Source organism: Typopeltis vanoorti, chromosome 18 (assembly GCF_054136105.1).
Source record: "Typopeltis vanoorti isolate ZY-2024b chromosome 18, IOZ_Tvanoo_1.0, whole genome shotgun sequence".
Classification (NCBI taxonomy): domain Eukaryota; kingdom Metazoa; phylum Arthropoda; class Arachnida; order Uropygi; family Thelyphonidae; genus Typopeltis; species Typopeltis vanoorti.
The window spans coordinates 25,643,249-25,659,963 of record NC_143566.1 but is presented as its reverse complement, the minus strand read 5'-3'; the positions used below and the strand labels follow the sequence as shown (position 1 = coordinate 25,659,963).

At 36.1% G+C, this 16,715-nt stretch overlaps 1 protein-coding gene across 3 annotated transcripts in view; it reads right to left on the bottom strand.

Moving 5' to 3' along the window:
• LOC150096555 (cleavage and polyadenylation specificity factor subunit 5-like) overlaps window positions 1-16,715 on the bottom strand; it is a 181,255-nt gene that overhangs the window by 107,874 nt on the left and 56,666 nt on the right. For all 3 annotated transcript variants that reach the window (XR_016549787.1, XM_090407939.1, XM_090407938.1), the window contains one exon: window positions 12,481-12,556. Coding sequence is in view for 2 of the 3 variants with exons in the window: in XM_090407939.1 (XP_090264065.1) it covers window positions 12,481-12,556 (76 nt within the window). In the remaining variant the exon portion in view is untranslated. The remainder of the gene's footprint in view (window positions 1-12,480; window positions 12,557-16,715) is intronic.

Here is a 16,715-nt window from a genome sequence, read left to right as displayed (position 1 = left end):
TTTATAAAATTGCTTGGCATCTTTAACACACACACACACACACACACACACACACACACACACACACACACACACACACACACACACACACACACACACACACACACACACATTTATTAAAAAAAAAAAAAAAAAAAATCAACTAAAACTGTTATGCCTTGATTTCTCTTGAACTGTATCAGAAATGTATATTATAACTGCAGCTGCTTTAAATTTTCTTATGTCATAGGTCATCTGAGATAACACTATTTCTTCCATATAGCATGGAATGCTAATCCTAACTTTTATGACCTTTTTTTTCTGGACTTTTTTCTTCCCTGCCAGATTAAAAAAGGTCACATATCAATCTTCCCTTTGTTTCTGGTTGTTTGTGCTAACTGGATAGTGCTTGTCATTGGAAGGACACCATGTATAGGGCAGCAAAAAGCTCAAATGAGATACTGAATTAATAACTATGCATTCCTTCTGTCATATATATGAGAATTAAATATGAAAAAAAGTATTACCCAAGCAGTGTTGGAATAAGGTCACTATCAGGTGGGAATAGATCTCATAAATCAGTTGTTTCTTCTCTAGGCATGTTTGTGAAAAGACAGGCAATGTTCAGGCATAATACAGTGTCAGTGGATTCTAAAGATACGTTTTTCTTTATTAAGTCCCCCCCCTTCAATGCAGTGTCCAACCTTGGTTAAGTATGGCTAGATTACAGATTAGCATATTCCTACCCATAGTAAGACCAAAATAGCACATTTCACAGCACCATTCAGAGCATCATTGTATTTAGAACATTACAACTTATCTTGATTTCTTCTTGGAAGAGGATCCCATGTGACAAACAGGACAATAGAGGACAGAGACTCCTATGAAATCTTGGAATCATAAGCAAAGCAAAGCAGAAAATCTAAGAAAAGATCTTTCTGAGCAGCCAAACGAAAACCTAAAAACAGGTTATAACCTAAATATCAAATCACAAAGCACATGTACAGATTACCTAAAGTACGTAAAAAGAGATGCTGAGCTATCCACTGTGGATAATAGGGATTCACTGACTTGCAATTCAGCCCAGATGTTGACACTATACTTTGCAGGGAGCTATGTTGTACCTTGAAGGAAAAAAAGAAAAGGTTTCATAAGGAAAAACCAAAGATGTGATTTTAGAAAGCCCACTGACAAAATGGCTTGCCTGGACATTGTCAGTATTTTTACATATGTGCCCATCATGCCTACAGAAGAAAACTGATTCATTATAAGAGCTATTCTCACCTGATAATGTAAACTTATTCCATCACTCTTTGGATAACACTTTTTTATATCCAATTCTAATAATATATATGAGGGGGTATCCAAAATTAACTGGAATTATTATTTGTTTTTTAAATTTTATTGAAGTTTATAATACCATATTCTAGTCTCCTTCAAAGTACTCTCCACGTGAGTCAATGCACTTGTCCCAACATGTTTTTCCACTGCTGGAAACAGTTCTGGAACTGTTCAACTGGAATACTGTTTATGGCCCTCAGTTACTTTTCTTTGACTTCATCCACAACAACGAATTGCTGCCCTTTCATGGTTTTCTTTATCCGTGGGAATTAAAAAAAGAAAGAAATTCACATGGAGAGAGATTGGCAAGTAGGAAGGGTGGGAAACAACTGCCATATTGTTTTTCATTGGAAATTTTGGACAGACAAGGCTGTGTGGGCTGGGGTATTGTCGTGGTGCAGCAATCAATCTCCGATACTCCACATTCCTGGCTATTTTCATCGCACACTATTATGCAGTCTTCTCAGAACATTGAGATAAAAATGTTGGTTCACTGTCTGTCCAGAAGAAACAAATTCTTTGTGTACAATTCCATTCACATAAAAAAAACAAAAACAAATCAACACTGTCTTGATAATATGACCAAACTTAACGTGTATTCTTGGGTCTCAGTCAATTTGCATGTTTCCAATGGCTTGATGGTTATTTTATTTCTGGATCATAACACTGCACCAAGACTCATTCCCAGTCACAACTTTTAAAAGAAAGTTCTGGTCATTAAGAACTTGCTCCACGAATCACGATTTTTTTTTATCCTTTGCAAGTAAACAAGGCACAAATTTAGCAGACATACATTTCATTTGCAAATCTTCTATTAAAATTTGCTGGCACAAACTCCATGATAAATTTGTCTTTTCAGAAACTTGCTCAATGGTTTTTGACAATCTTCATTGATTGCCTGGCAAAACTTTTTTTGATGTTTTCATCATTTCTGCTTGTTGAAGGTTGGCCAGATCATGGTTGGTCTTCAATTGACATGTCCCCATTTTTGAAACGGTAAAACCACTCGTAGACCTGCATTTTGCCTAAAGCATCATCTTTAAAGACTTGCGAAGCATAACAATAGTTTCAGCTGCTTTACCCAAAAGAAAACAAAATTTCATGCACACTCTTTGTTCCTTGTGGTCAGCCATCACAAAATTGTCAAACTTGCTTGTAAGCACTAACGAAAAAGCAGCCAGAACAATGAATCGGTACACACGGGATGATGCCGCTTGTCAGACTGGCACAGAAAACTACACAATCGCAATGCCTAGCGGTATCATCCGTAAAAATGTGTGTATGCACCAAGTTCAGATTCTGTTTATTTTTGGGTACTCTCTCGTATATGAACAGAAAGAAAATACAGTTGTGGGTTCAGCTATCATGTCTCTGCTTATCTTCTACAGAGTCCTTGAACAAAAGGCACTGTTCAACAATTACCATATAAAATTAAACTGATTGCTTATGTCAATGATATTTTTGTAGTCTTGCCAGGAACACAAGAAGACCTAGAGATTTTTAACGAATACCTTAACCAGTTACACTGTTCATTTTCCAATCGTGTTATAACTAACTCTTTTTATTATCCCAACGATTCAATCTTCATATCAAGATCATCATCTGGAGCATACACAAATATACAACACAAGCTGAGTTACATTACAAACTGTAAGCTAGAGAAACAATGATTTGATCATATGTTATTCTACTGGCATGACCTCTAGTGAGGGAAAAAAAAGAAATTATTTATGAATTACATCAAGCTAGATTTAATTTAAGATAACATAAATAAACATTTTTCTTATAGATAGTTTTCTTTCAGTAACAGTGATATCCTATTTTTTTAGTATTACAATTGTTATTTTTGATTTAGGATCCTGGATTTACTACAGTCCTGTTTATAGTTGTTCTTAGAGAGGAAGGTTCTGTAGATCGAATATATGCCTTCCATATGTATGGGATTTTTAGACCTTCATTATTGTTCAGATTGGGCTTCCTTAAATTTGCATTCATACCATGTTTTGGTGTGATGTAGACAACTAGTGCTACAAAAATACAACTTCAAAGCCACCTTTAAACCCCCTGCAAAATTAAAAAGCTTACTCAACTCATCCAATGACCCACTCCCCCGCTTGCCTACCCCGGAGTATACCGTATTCATTGAACCTGTAACTTACAATATATAGGAGAAACAGGACGCACAATTCTTATCAGTTGATTCTATGTAAGGTGTTCAGGGCATGATCAAAAAGGCCAGCTTCACCATAATTATTATATTTAATGTGTCATTTATGTTCTTTTTGTTTGATAGGAATTGTGCATCCTGTTTCTCCCATATATGGTATGTTACAGGTGCAATGAATACAGTATAATCCAGGGTGGGCAAGCGGGGGAGTGGATCTTTGGATGAGTTGAATAAGCTTTTTTAATTTTGCAGGGGGTTTAAAGGTGGCTTTGAGGTTGTATTTTTGTAGTACTCTGTTTATTTTGTCTGATGTCACTTTAATGTAGGAAATGGTTAGAGTTTTGTTGTATTCTGATTTGTCTTTGTTTCTTATTGAGGTCTTGTAGAGAATTTTGTTAATAGTGTTTTGGCTGTACCCATTTTTTTGGAAAATATTGCTGATTACTTTAAATTCGTCTTTCAGTGCCTGTTCACTAGAGCAGATTTTCAGAGATCTGTTTTTTAGTGTATTGATGACACCTAATTTTTGTGTTGGGTGGTGGTAGGAGTTTATGTGTATATATTGGCCAGTATGTGTCGGTTTTCGGTAAACTGTGAAGGAAAGATTGCCAGAAGGAAGACGTGTGACAAGTGTATCTAGAAACGGAAGTGTGTTCTGTTTTTCTATCTCAATTGTGAACTGTATGTGTTTGCGTTGTTTGTTTAGGTGGCTAAGGAATGTGTCTAGTGACCATGGGACCAGATCGCAAAAACATCGTCAACTAATCTAAGCCAGACTTTGGGTTTAAAGGGGAAGAACCTAAAGCAAGTTGCTCAAAATGTTCCATGTAAAAGTTAGCAATAAGGGGGGGGGGGGGGGATAATGGCCCATGGCTGTGCCTTCTTTTTGTAGGTAGAAAGCGTTTTTGCCATACAAAATAACCAGAATGTAATACATGCGCAAAGAGTGCCGTGTGGCACTTGTCACGTCTTCCTTCTGGCAATCTTTCCTTCACGGCTTACCGAAAACCGACACATACTGGCCAATATATACACATAAACTCCTACCACCACCCAACACAAAAATTAGGTGTCATCAATACACTAAAAAACAGATCTCTGAAAATGTGCTCCAGTGAACAGGCATTGAAAGACGAATTTAAAGTAATCAGCAATATTTTCCAAAAAAATGGGTACAGCCAAAACACTATTAACAAAATTCTCTACAAGACCTCAATAAAAATCAAAGACAAACCAGAATATAACAAAACTATAACCATTCCCTACATTAAAGTGACATCAGATAAAATAAACAGAGTACTACAAAAATACAATCTCAAAGCCACCTTTAAACCCCCCTGCAAAATTAAAAAGCTTATTCAACTCATCCAAAGATCCACTCCCCCGCTTGCCCACCCTGGAGTATACGGTATTCATTGCACCTGTAACATACCATATATGGGAGAAACAGGACGCACAATTCCTATCAGACAAAAAGAACATAAATGACACATTAAATATAATAATTATGGTGAAGTTGGCCTTTCTGATCATGCCCTAAACACCTTACATAGAATCGACTGATAGGAATTGTGCATCCTGTTTCTCCTATATATATGGTAAGTTACAGGTTCAATGAATATGGTATACTCCAGGGTGGGCAAGCAGGGGGAATGGTTCTTTGGATGAGTTGAGTAAGCTTTTTAATTTTGCAGGGGGTTTAAAGGTGGCTTTGAGGTTGTATTTTTGTAGCACTAGTTGTCTACATCACACCAAAACATGGAATGAACGCAAATTTAAGGAAGCCTGTGAGATCATTATCAACCACCCCAATCTGAACAATAATGAAGGTCTAAAAATCCCATACATATGGAAGGCACATATTCGACCCAGAGAACCTTCCTCTCTAAGAACAACTATAAACACGACTGTAGTAAATCCAGGATCCTAAATCAAAAATAACAATTGTAATACTAAAAAAAATAGGATATCACTGTTACTGAAAGAAAACTATCTATAAGAAAATATGTTTATTCATGTTATCTTAAATTAAATCTAGCTTGATGTAATTTATAAATAATTTCTGTTTTTTTTCTCACTAGAGGTCATGCCAGTAGAATAACATATGATCAAACCATTGTTTCTCTAGCTTACAGTTTGTAATGTAACTCAGCTTGTGTTGTATATTTGTGTATGCTCCAGATGATGATCTTGAAACGTCGGGATAATAAAAAGAGTTAGTTATAACACGGTTGTAAAATCCATAATTTCGAAAATGAATGCTGATCACCGTGTAATACTAAAAGAAAGGACAGTTACACTGTAGCATTAAATTTACACTTGGGCTCTTCAGACTAACAGATCACTGTCTGAACATTCTGATCTCTATTTCCATCCATGGCAAGTTAACATATACAGTTTACAAGGAGAAAATAAATACACCTGCATGCAAAATCATCATTGCGAACAGAAGGGAGAGGGTCATATAGACCAATGAAAGAGAGAGAGCATATGAAACCTCAAGTGAGAAGTGGAAAAAAAAAAAAAAAATTAAGAATCGCAGCACATTAAAGAAATCTTGATTTGAAACAGTTATATGCTAGTTAACTACAAACAACAGTATACAAAACAGCAACTAACAACAATCAACATGCATCAAGCTCAAAACTACCACGACGCTGAGACTCTTCTATCATATGAAAAGCATGCGTGCAACTGATAAATTGATAGTCAGCTCTCACTATCGCAAACACCATTACAACAAATTACTAACTCCTGAGTGAATTCCCATAAGCACAATACTATTATAAGAAAATTCACTATCGAAAATTCATTTATGATCGCTAGCCGCTGGTCTTCACACCTCAAAAAAAATTTCTTTCATTCTCAGATTTGAAAAAATGACTGCTTGCACTAATGAAGAAACCAAGTGTTCATGAAATTTTTTTTTACATGTTCATGATACTAATGTATGTATTCTGTCTTTTCTTCTAGAATATTCCAACATCTCTACTATTAATATACATTGCTTGGAAAGAAGTCAACACACACCCCCATGGTCAACATGCATCATGCCATGTAATGAGTCACATGTTTGTAGCCAGTATAAATTGGAGGAATATGATATTGCCAAGTCGGCGCAAGATGAAATAGCTGCCAGAAAGAAACTGACAGACTTTGAAAGAGGACATTGTGATAGGATGTCATGTTGCTGGGCAATCTGTTGACAAACTTAGCCAACCCAGTCAACAATCAGTGATACCATACTAAGATGGTAGTACAGGGAGTCAACTGCAAGTGCTACTTGCAGTGGACAACCCACTACGCTCACCGAATATTGCCATAAGGTGTTACGAAGGATGATATGTCCTAATGCTTTTTTTTTTTTTTTTTTTTTAGAAATTATGCTTATATCAGTAATCAGCTTCTCAAAATGATTATTTAGGTTAAAGTTTTTTTGAATTTGGATTATAGATTAGATTATTATATATCATCATCATCATCAAATTCGTGACATGTACCCTCAAGGGGTGTACAGGATATGATAGTCTTCTTCTTCTGCAGCTTCTCCCACTTAAGTGGGGTCACTGTTTATTATGAGTGTCCTCCACACCTTCCTGTCTTGGGCTGTCACCACATCCAAGTTCTTCATCTTCAAGTCCTCTTCTACCAGCTCCCTCCATCTCTTCTTTGGCCACCCACGCTTCTGCCTTCCTTGCACATCCATCTGCATGACCCTTCTTCCCACATATTCGTCCTCCCTCCTCATCACATGACCAAACCATCTCAACCTTGCCTCCTGTATTTTCGCTCCTAAGTTCGTAACTTTCACTGTTCCCCTGACATAGTCATTTCTCAGATGATCCTTTCTGGTCACACCGCACATCCACCTAAGCATTCTCATCTCTGCTACTTCCATTCTGCTAATGTTATTTTTTCTCAGGGCCACAGTTTCTATAGCATATGTCATAGCTGGCCTCACTACTGTCCTATAAATTTTGCCTTTCAGATTGATCGGCACCCTCTTATCACATAACACTCCAGCCATTTCCCTCCAGTTCCTCCAACCTGCTTGTATCCTGCATCCCACTTCCTTCTCACCTCCTCCATCTTCTTCCACTGTCGAACCTAAGTATCTAAAGTCTCTCACCTTCCTGATGACATTTCCTTCCAGCTCCAGGTCTGTCTCCTGGCCACCGCCCACTGCGCAACACATATACTCTGTCTTACTTCTGCTCAGTCTCATACCTCTCTCTTCCAATACTTTTCTCCATCTTTCCAGTTTAGTTTCCGCTTCTTCTCTTGAATCTACACACAGCAAGATGTCATCGGCATACAGCATTGTCCAAGGTGCATCTTCTCTCACCTCCTCTGTTACCACCTCCATCACAATATTAAACAGAAATGGATTTAATGCTGACCCTTGATGCAAGCCAACTGTTACTTGAAAACTTTCTGTCTGTCCCAAACAGGTCCGAACACTTGTCTTCACATTTCTGTACATTTCCTGCACCAACCTGACATATTTCTCCGGCACCTTCTTCTCCCTCAGACACCTCCAGACTTCTTGCCTTGGCACTCTATCGTATGCTTTCTCCAGATCAATAAATACCAGATGTAGCTCCCTTTGTTTCTCTCGATATTTTTCCATCATCTGTCGTAACCCAAAGATAGCATCTGTTGTTGATCTACCAGGCATGAAGCCAAATTGTTCCTTTGCAATCTCCACCTCCTCCCTCAATCTACCATCAAGAACCCTTTCTAGGATCTTCATTGTGTGGGACATCAACTTTATTCCTCTGTAATTTTTACAGTCTTGTGCATCCCCTTTATCCTTGTAGATGGGAACAAGAGTACTCTCCCTCCATTCCTCGGGTATATTTTCCTGTTGGCAAACTTTCATGAACAGGTCCCACAGCAGGTCAATTCCCTCTTCCCCCAATGCCTTCCATGCCTCCACTGGAATTCTGTCGGTGGGTACAGGATATGATAGTACATGAAAAATTTACATAATTACTAACTTCCTATCTACAATTTTCCTCCAAATCAGTCTATTACTTGTCAAGACTCCAATATTATCATTATCAGATTTTATATTTCTATCGTCTAAGGCACACTGTACCGTATCAATCCACCTATATCTGGGTCCTTTTTCTGCCAACCTGGCAGAGAAGACTTGTTTTGCTAATCTTTCCTCGCCCATTCTGTTTAAGTGACCATACCACCTGAGATTAGCTCTGCTAACACATTCCTGGATGCTGACAATGTAAAGTTCTTTCCTAATATCCTTTTTTTAATATGATATTGCCATTGATGCCATCTGTTCAAACCTCTAATCTTTCTCAGGACTCTAATATCTGCAGTCTCTAGTCTTTGGTCAAGTGTTTTACTTCTGACACAGCTCTCAGATCCATAAGTTAAAACTGGTTTGAACACTGTTTTGTATACAGCTAATTTAGTGTTCCGACTAATTTCTCTCTTATTCCATATGAATTTATTCAATTGACTTCCCACCATACAAGCTTTGCTGATTCTGTTGTCTATTTCTATATTGAATTCACCATCTTCACTAAAAATCGTGCCTAAGTAGCTGAAATGTTTTACTTGTTCCACAGGTTCTCCATTCATCACACAGTTGACATTTTCAATGATTCTGCCTATTTTCATTGTCTTTGTCTTTTTATTGCTGACCTTCATACCATATCTATTACAACAGTTATTCAATTTAGTCAGGGAATCTTGCAAACTTGTAGCAGATTTATTCAGAAGTATAACATCGTCCGCATAAAGCGAAGAGCTGACATTAACAGCTCCAATTCTGATATCATGTTTAATACCACTTTCCTTCATAATGTCATCCATATAGATAATGAATAACAGAGGGGATAATGTACATCCTTGTCTCACACCAGATTAAACATTAAACCATCTTCCTGTACATTCTTCAATTCTAACTGCCGATATTGCTTGTATTGCTTGATATAATGCCCCATTGACACCATATAACTATAGCGTGTTGAACAGCTTCTCTCTTGGCACCTTGTCATATGCCTTTTCCAGATCAACAAAACTTAAATACAGATCTTTGTTATATTCCCATGCTTTCTCGACTATTTGTTGTAAAATGAAGATCTGATCCTGACAGCCTCTATTTGGCCTGAATCCAGCTTGTTCTTCACCAAGCTTTTCTTCCACAATTCTTCTCAACCGTTTCTCAAGTATACTTGCATAGATCTTGCCAGGAATACTCAGTAGTGAAATACCTCTGTAATTCTCACATTCAGTTTTATTTCCCATTTTATATATGGGCACTATTAGAGCTTTACTCCAATCATCGGAATTTGTCCCTCTGTCCAGCCTTTCTGAACTATGCAGTGCAGTCACTGTAAGACTTTTATACCACCATACTTCAGCATTTCTGGTCGAATATCATCTATTTGGACTATTGTGCACAGATCTCGTCGCCAGCATTTCTTGGTGATGCAGAAGTGGTGGAGAGGATTCAGAGGTGGGTTACAAAGATTGTTACAAGTCTGTGGGATGTTCCCTATGAGGATAGATTGATGATCTGCGGGCTCCAAAAACTAGCTGATAGACGTAGGAGAGGAGATATGATAGAGGTATTTAAATTGTTAAAAGGATTTTACAGGATTGATACTGATGATATTTTTAAGACCAGTGCAGGATGTGAGAGAACGAGGGGCCATCCCTGGAGATTCTGTAAGAGTGTGGTTAACAAGGGTGTTAGGACTAGATTTTTTACTTGGAGGGCTGTGAATGGGTGGAATGCTTTGACAGAGGTGGTTGTGAATGCTTCAACTGTGAATGAATTTAAGGAGAGTTATGACAGGTATTGTGTAAATAATGGTTAGTGTGTCAATGTCGGGTCTCCCGCGAAGAGTCTTTTGACTCCATGGAGACACCATTAAAATAATAATAATAATTACTGCTGCCTTTCCACACCTTATTTCAAGCCTTTGAAGGCTTTTTCTACTTCAAGTATGGATGTATTCTTGACTGTAAGCGTGTTGAGTGTTTTTTTACCACTGTGCTATCACTGCTTGTTTCATTTAGCAATTTTTCGAAGTAATTACTCCATACTTCAAGGATATCTTTTTCTCCTGTTTTCATGTCACCTTTATCATCTCTAACTCCTTTTATGGCACTCTTTCCTCCATTTCTAAGATTCTTCAACAACCTCCAGAATATTACCACCTTCTTGATATTTATTTTCTATGTTCTTGCCAAAGTCCTCCCATGACTTTTGTTTAGCTAGTTTTACACAGTGTTTCACTTTCTTACATTTGTCTCTGTATTCTCTAAGAGCAAAAGCTGACTTATTTGCCAGGAACTTTTGATATGATTTCTTCTTTTCCTTCACTGCCTCTTTAACTTCCTGTGTCCACCAGGGAGTTCTGATTTTTCTATCCTTGCAGACAACCTCACCACATACCTCTCTGGCTGAATCAATCAGGGTTTTCTTCAAAGCTTGCCAGTGAATCTCCAAGGTTTGGTTCCTGTTCTCAAACTCCTTCATTTTTTCTTCAATAATCTTTGTATATGTTAGTCTACAGTTCACATCTGAGAGCTGCTCAACTTTTATTCACTTTAAAACTTTCTTACATGTTAATCTTTTTAATATGAAATTCAATTTTATCCTGCTCAAGACTAAATGGTGATCACTTCCAATTTCAAATCCCCTGTACACTCTGGTGTCCTGCACCAGGGAGAAAACATCACTATCAACAATAACATAGTCAATGAGACTTTTCTTATTCCTTGCCTCTTCTCTCCATGTGAATTTGTGCACATTTTTATGTTGGAACATGGTGTTAGTAATATAACCAGTCCATGTCCTGAGCACAAATCCAACAGGTATTTGCCATTATTATTAGCTTTGCTCTTTTCTCCAAATTTTCCCAAAATATTTTTGTATGTCTGACAATCACTTCATACTCTGCTATTTAGATCTCCAACAAGGACCTACTTTTCCTTTTTCATTGTGTCAGTAGCTTTTTCTAGAGCCTGAAAAAATTCCTCCATTTCTACATTAGTAGAACCTTCTGTGGGACCATAGGCACAAATAAGTCTCATTGTCCAGTTCCCCATTCTCATATTTGCCCACATCACTCAATACTTGAGACTGCCTGCCATTCAAGAAGATTAGCCTCGTATTTTGTATTGAATACTTTGGCTACTCCTTCTTTTCCTTGATTGTCATTGCCTGAATATAACATTTTGTTATTATATATATATATATATATATATATATATATATATATATATATAAGCATTAGGACATATCATCCTTCATAACATCCTACCATGCTACCTACCACATTCAGTGAGTGTGGTAGGTAGCACTTGCAGTTGACACTATTTGTCGCACCACAGGCTGAATGCAGAACTCTGGGCATCAACTGGAACACAAATCTCCCAAAAAGCATTCAGAACTGAGGCTCACAACATGGATTTCCATGGTAGGATTGAAATATGAAAGTCCCACATACTCAAACCAACATGTAGTGTTATCTTCAGTGATGCAAAGCGCATGTACAGTAGGATGTGGAAGTTTGGAGAGCTGTGTTATGGAGAGATGAATCACGGTATACCCTCTACTGAGAAGATAGATGGGTGTGTCTGATGCCTAGTGAACTTCTCTTACAAGAGTGCATAATCCCAACTATGAAATTAGCAGGTGGCAGTGTGATGGTATGGTCCTGTTAAGCATTTCAAGAATTTATACTTAATAGAGGTGTTCATTGTTCTTGAATAAAACTGTGAAAAAATAGTAAAGCTTAAAAAAAAAATATATATATATATATATATATATATATTTTTTTTTTTTTTTTTTTTTTTTTTTTTTTTGAAATTTGCAGTCAGGCAATCTCCCAGCTTTTTAATCTTGAAAGTTGGCAGGTATGGAAATATAACAATATCTCTATAAAGATAATATCTTGCAGTTACTACATATTATACAGAAAAGCAGCTAAAATTTTATTCAAAATATTTACCTTTTTCTGGAAGCTGTACCAAAAATAACTTTTTATGTTCTTTTGGTTTAGTAATATGAGGAGGAACATAAGGATACTGAAAAAAAAGAGAAAAAAAAGATAATATTAATAAAGTCATATTAAATTATTATTTAATTTGATGAAAATAAGTTGCTATGTCCTTATTATCCAAAATAAATAATCGGCAACAAGAGTTGACCCCAAGATGTAAAATTTAAGGATAATCCATTCAATTCTACATAAAAAGAAATGAAATATATCTATATATATACAGGGTGGTTCAAAATTCCACATACAAACTTTGAGAGGAGGTAGAGAACATCAAAATCAACTATATTCACATAGGAAAGTATGACCGGAAATGTCATCACCTGGAAGTGATAGGTGACGCTTTTCGTCAGCGCTCCAGGTGAGTAATTGGGGTTACCTCATTCAAGCTTTCGATGTCATACGAAGAACATGCGTCGTTTTACGAATGCTGAGATGGCAGACATGCACCTCATTTACTGATGTGAAACCATATTATGCATCCAACTAACTACTGAACTATTCAGTTACACCTAATAAAGTTTTTTACACTACTTATTGCCTTGTGTTATTTCTGTATCTTTGTGTCCCTGTTAGTACCTTCCGGTGGCGTTTCCGGTCATGCTTTCCTATGTGAATATGATCGATTTTGATGTGCTCTACCTCCCCTCAAAGTTTGTATGCGGAATTTTGAACCACCCTGTATATACATATATATATATATATATATATATATATATATATTCTAATCTTTAATTCAAATAAAAAATTTTAACCTAAATTTCGAGAAGCTGATTACCGATATAAGCATAATTTCTAAGGAAAAAAAAAAAGCATCAGGACATAATCCCTCTGTAATTGCTGCTGGAAAATCTCCCAACATACTCATATATAGGTGCAAATTTTTAAATATGTTGCTATTTTTTTTAGGAAATATGGCTGAACTAGAAATGGACAACTTGGACTGCAAATCTACAAGAAATAAATGCTATTTATTTGATATATAATGATTAGATTATTTTAATAGATTTTTCTTTCTTTTACAAATGAGCCAATTAACCCTCAGCAGCCTAAAATATGAACTCAGTATCAAACAAATGACTAATTACTATGGATAAATGTAGTCTTCTGAATATCCAGGCTAGCAGCTATGATGACTGCAAAATGGTGAACACAAGATAGTGAGAAAGTGGATGTGCCAATCATGGTAGACATAGAAAATGAGGTATTATTCAGACATAAGTTTGTGAGAGAAGCTTATCAGATGGATGTTGATATAACTGGGAAAGAGGATAGCATTTCTGCTCTTTAATCAGCAGTCATGCATGTGAATCTCATGGGCATGAATGTTTTAGAATGTCTTTAGGTAGTAGATGATTTTAGTGTCAACCAGAGATTATGGCTATCCTGCTTAATGTATGGCTATACCCTTCACTTAACAAGAGGCTCGAAAAAGTACTGAGTGTATTCTCTAGAGTAGGGTGGGGTTCCTAGATATCCTGGAAGTTGTATAAGTGTGTCAAAGCAAGGAAGTAAGAAGCATGTTATTTTTGGTTTTTTTTACTTCAAGAGTGATGGATAAGCAGAATGCACATCTAGGCTGCCTAGATGAGCGATGGGCAGGCTAACATAAATAGAATTCAAGGTGAGGTGTGAAAGTTACATTAGATACGATTGGAATCTACAAACATTATGCACAATCCTAGATATCTGAATGCAAACCTTGTTTTAACATATCAAACTATTAAATTCAACATATTTGGTCGTTTGATAATTAAACATACAAATTTATTGTTTTAATACTGACCATGTTGTAATGCGTACAAACATCTTACATTCTTTGCCAACAAGTTTCGCTAACAAACTGTCTAGCTTTTTCAAGGCGTTGACGGAAAAGCATAAAAAACTAGTAAATGCAAATTGAAAGGAACATAAAAATAAAGGTTTAGCTACTAGATTGTTCACAACGTTTTTATGTTCCTTTCAATTTGCATTTACTAATTTTTATGCTTTTCCGTCAACGCCTTGAAAAAGCTAGACAGTTTTTGGCAAAGCTAGAAACTTTGCCAACAAGTTTGCTAGCGAAACTTGTTGGCAAAGAATGTAAGATGTTTGTATGCATTACAATATGGTCAGTATTAAAACAATAAATTTGTATGTTTAAATATCGAACTATTACTCAGCTATGTTTAAATATATTAGTCATACCTGAACTCAACAAATCAGCATGCCTTTTTATTGTGATAATATTTACTATGTTTGCAGTGTTTAATACAAGCATCGTCTGAATATTTTCCTCTCTACATATCTGCAAATGATGAAATTCTATGGCAGGATAGTGCTAATTAAATGAATAGTAAGTTTGTTCTGTTAAATTTTCCTTCATCTTTAATCAGCTGTATAAAGAGTTGTTTAAACAGCTGATTAAATACTGCCATTTAATCTGTAAGTTTATACTGCCATTGTGAGTTGATTGTCATGACAAACCCAGAGACCACTAGAACAGTTTTTTTTATATAATGGACAGTTTGCTATAATGGATTTCTTGTACGACAGCATTGTACATATTTTACTTTTCAATAGTTGTTATAGCAAGTGAGTTTGTTACATAAAGCAGTGTTTGCTATAGCAAGTATCAACTTATACACATACACATGTATCTAAGTATAAGTTCTCTAACATCAGTGGGGGAGTATTCCAGAATAACTTTCCATATGTGTGCAAGATGGAGACATCACAGCTTTCTTTATGTAAGAAATCATGAAAGGATTTTTTTTTTCCTGGAAGAATAATTTCCAAAAACTGATTATTATATTTGTCCAAAATAGGAATTTTCATAGTATCACTCATTTATTACACAGTAATCTGCTTATTTTTACTTTTATATCAAACCTTTATTTTCAATTTTATCAGTAACTGCATTTAATATAAATGCCAACTGAATGACATTTACTTAAATTTATAAAAAAAATTGAATGAATCTTAGAATATCCTCAACATTACAAGTATTAATGTTTAGTGGATAATTTAAGGATAATGTTAAGAATTTCTAATGATTTGTTTTTAATTAAAATTTATACATCACAGTTAACTTCATTATAAATTTCAAAATGTGTTTGCAAATTAAGAAACAATTGATTTTTTCATATGAAAAGTTCACTGAAAATTTAATATAAGGCCCAAATCTGGAAATTCAAAAACAGCAATAGTTCTGATTACAAGCAAGTGCCTATTCATGCATGGATTTGCTCAATTGCAATACAATATTATGAAAAACTTTTCATAATATTGTATTGCAACTTTATTATTCATTATTTAATCAAATTACTAACCCTCAGATTATCCTAACATGAGTGCATAAAAATTATCTATTGAAAATTAACAGTTATCATTTTCTGCTTTTTGCAACCTGAAAACAACATACCTCATGGCAATTAACAGTTATATGTGACAAATTACTGGCTAATTATCACACCAGCAAGTACCCCTCCAAAAAAAAAAACCTAAATTATTTTTTTTTATTAAATTTAATGAACATATTATGTATCTCAGCATATTTCCAAGCAATATTCCCTCTAATTTTTGTTGACCCATGTGTGCATGAAAAGCATTTTGTGAGCGATGTTTCCAGTCCCAGACTCAATGTGTGCAATAGCCTGTGCTCACAATTTGCCAAAGTCGCAAACAACAAACTCTTAATATGATATGCCTGAAACTGGTGACAACATCTTTGTTAAAAGATCTTTTACATTAATGCTAAAATTTTCTATAAGAGCAACCTAAAAGCTTGCACCTACAGCTACTTAAATACTCCTCTTCTTCTTCTACGCGTTATTCCCGCTTCCTATGCAGGGTCCGCGTGTTACTTTTAGATGCGACTTCTTGTTAGTACTACTCCCAACCGACCCGTCGCCTGGTCTGCCGCTGGGGGGGTGGGGATATATTTTTGACTGTAGAGGCGTATGTTCACGGGGCCGGTTTGCCTGTTTGCGGGATGAAAAACGCCAGATAAAGTGGCAGAAAAAACCCTACTGACCGCGCCCAAGACCGGCTAACTTGGCTATGCCTGAGGAAGATCCTCAAATTCCTCACGTTTACAACGGGAATCGAACCTGGGACACTCCTTCCCCAGGCATATGGTTGTGAAGCGCAAAGCCACTAGGCTAACCGCGCGGTAATACTGCATATATAAATTATGTTATATTTGT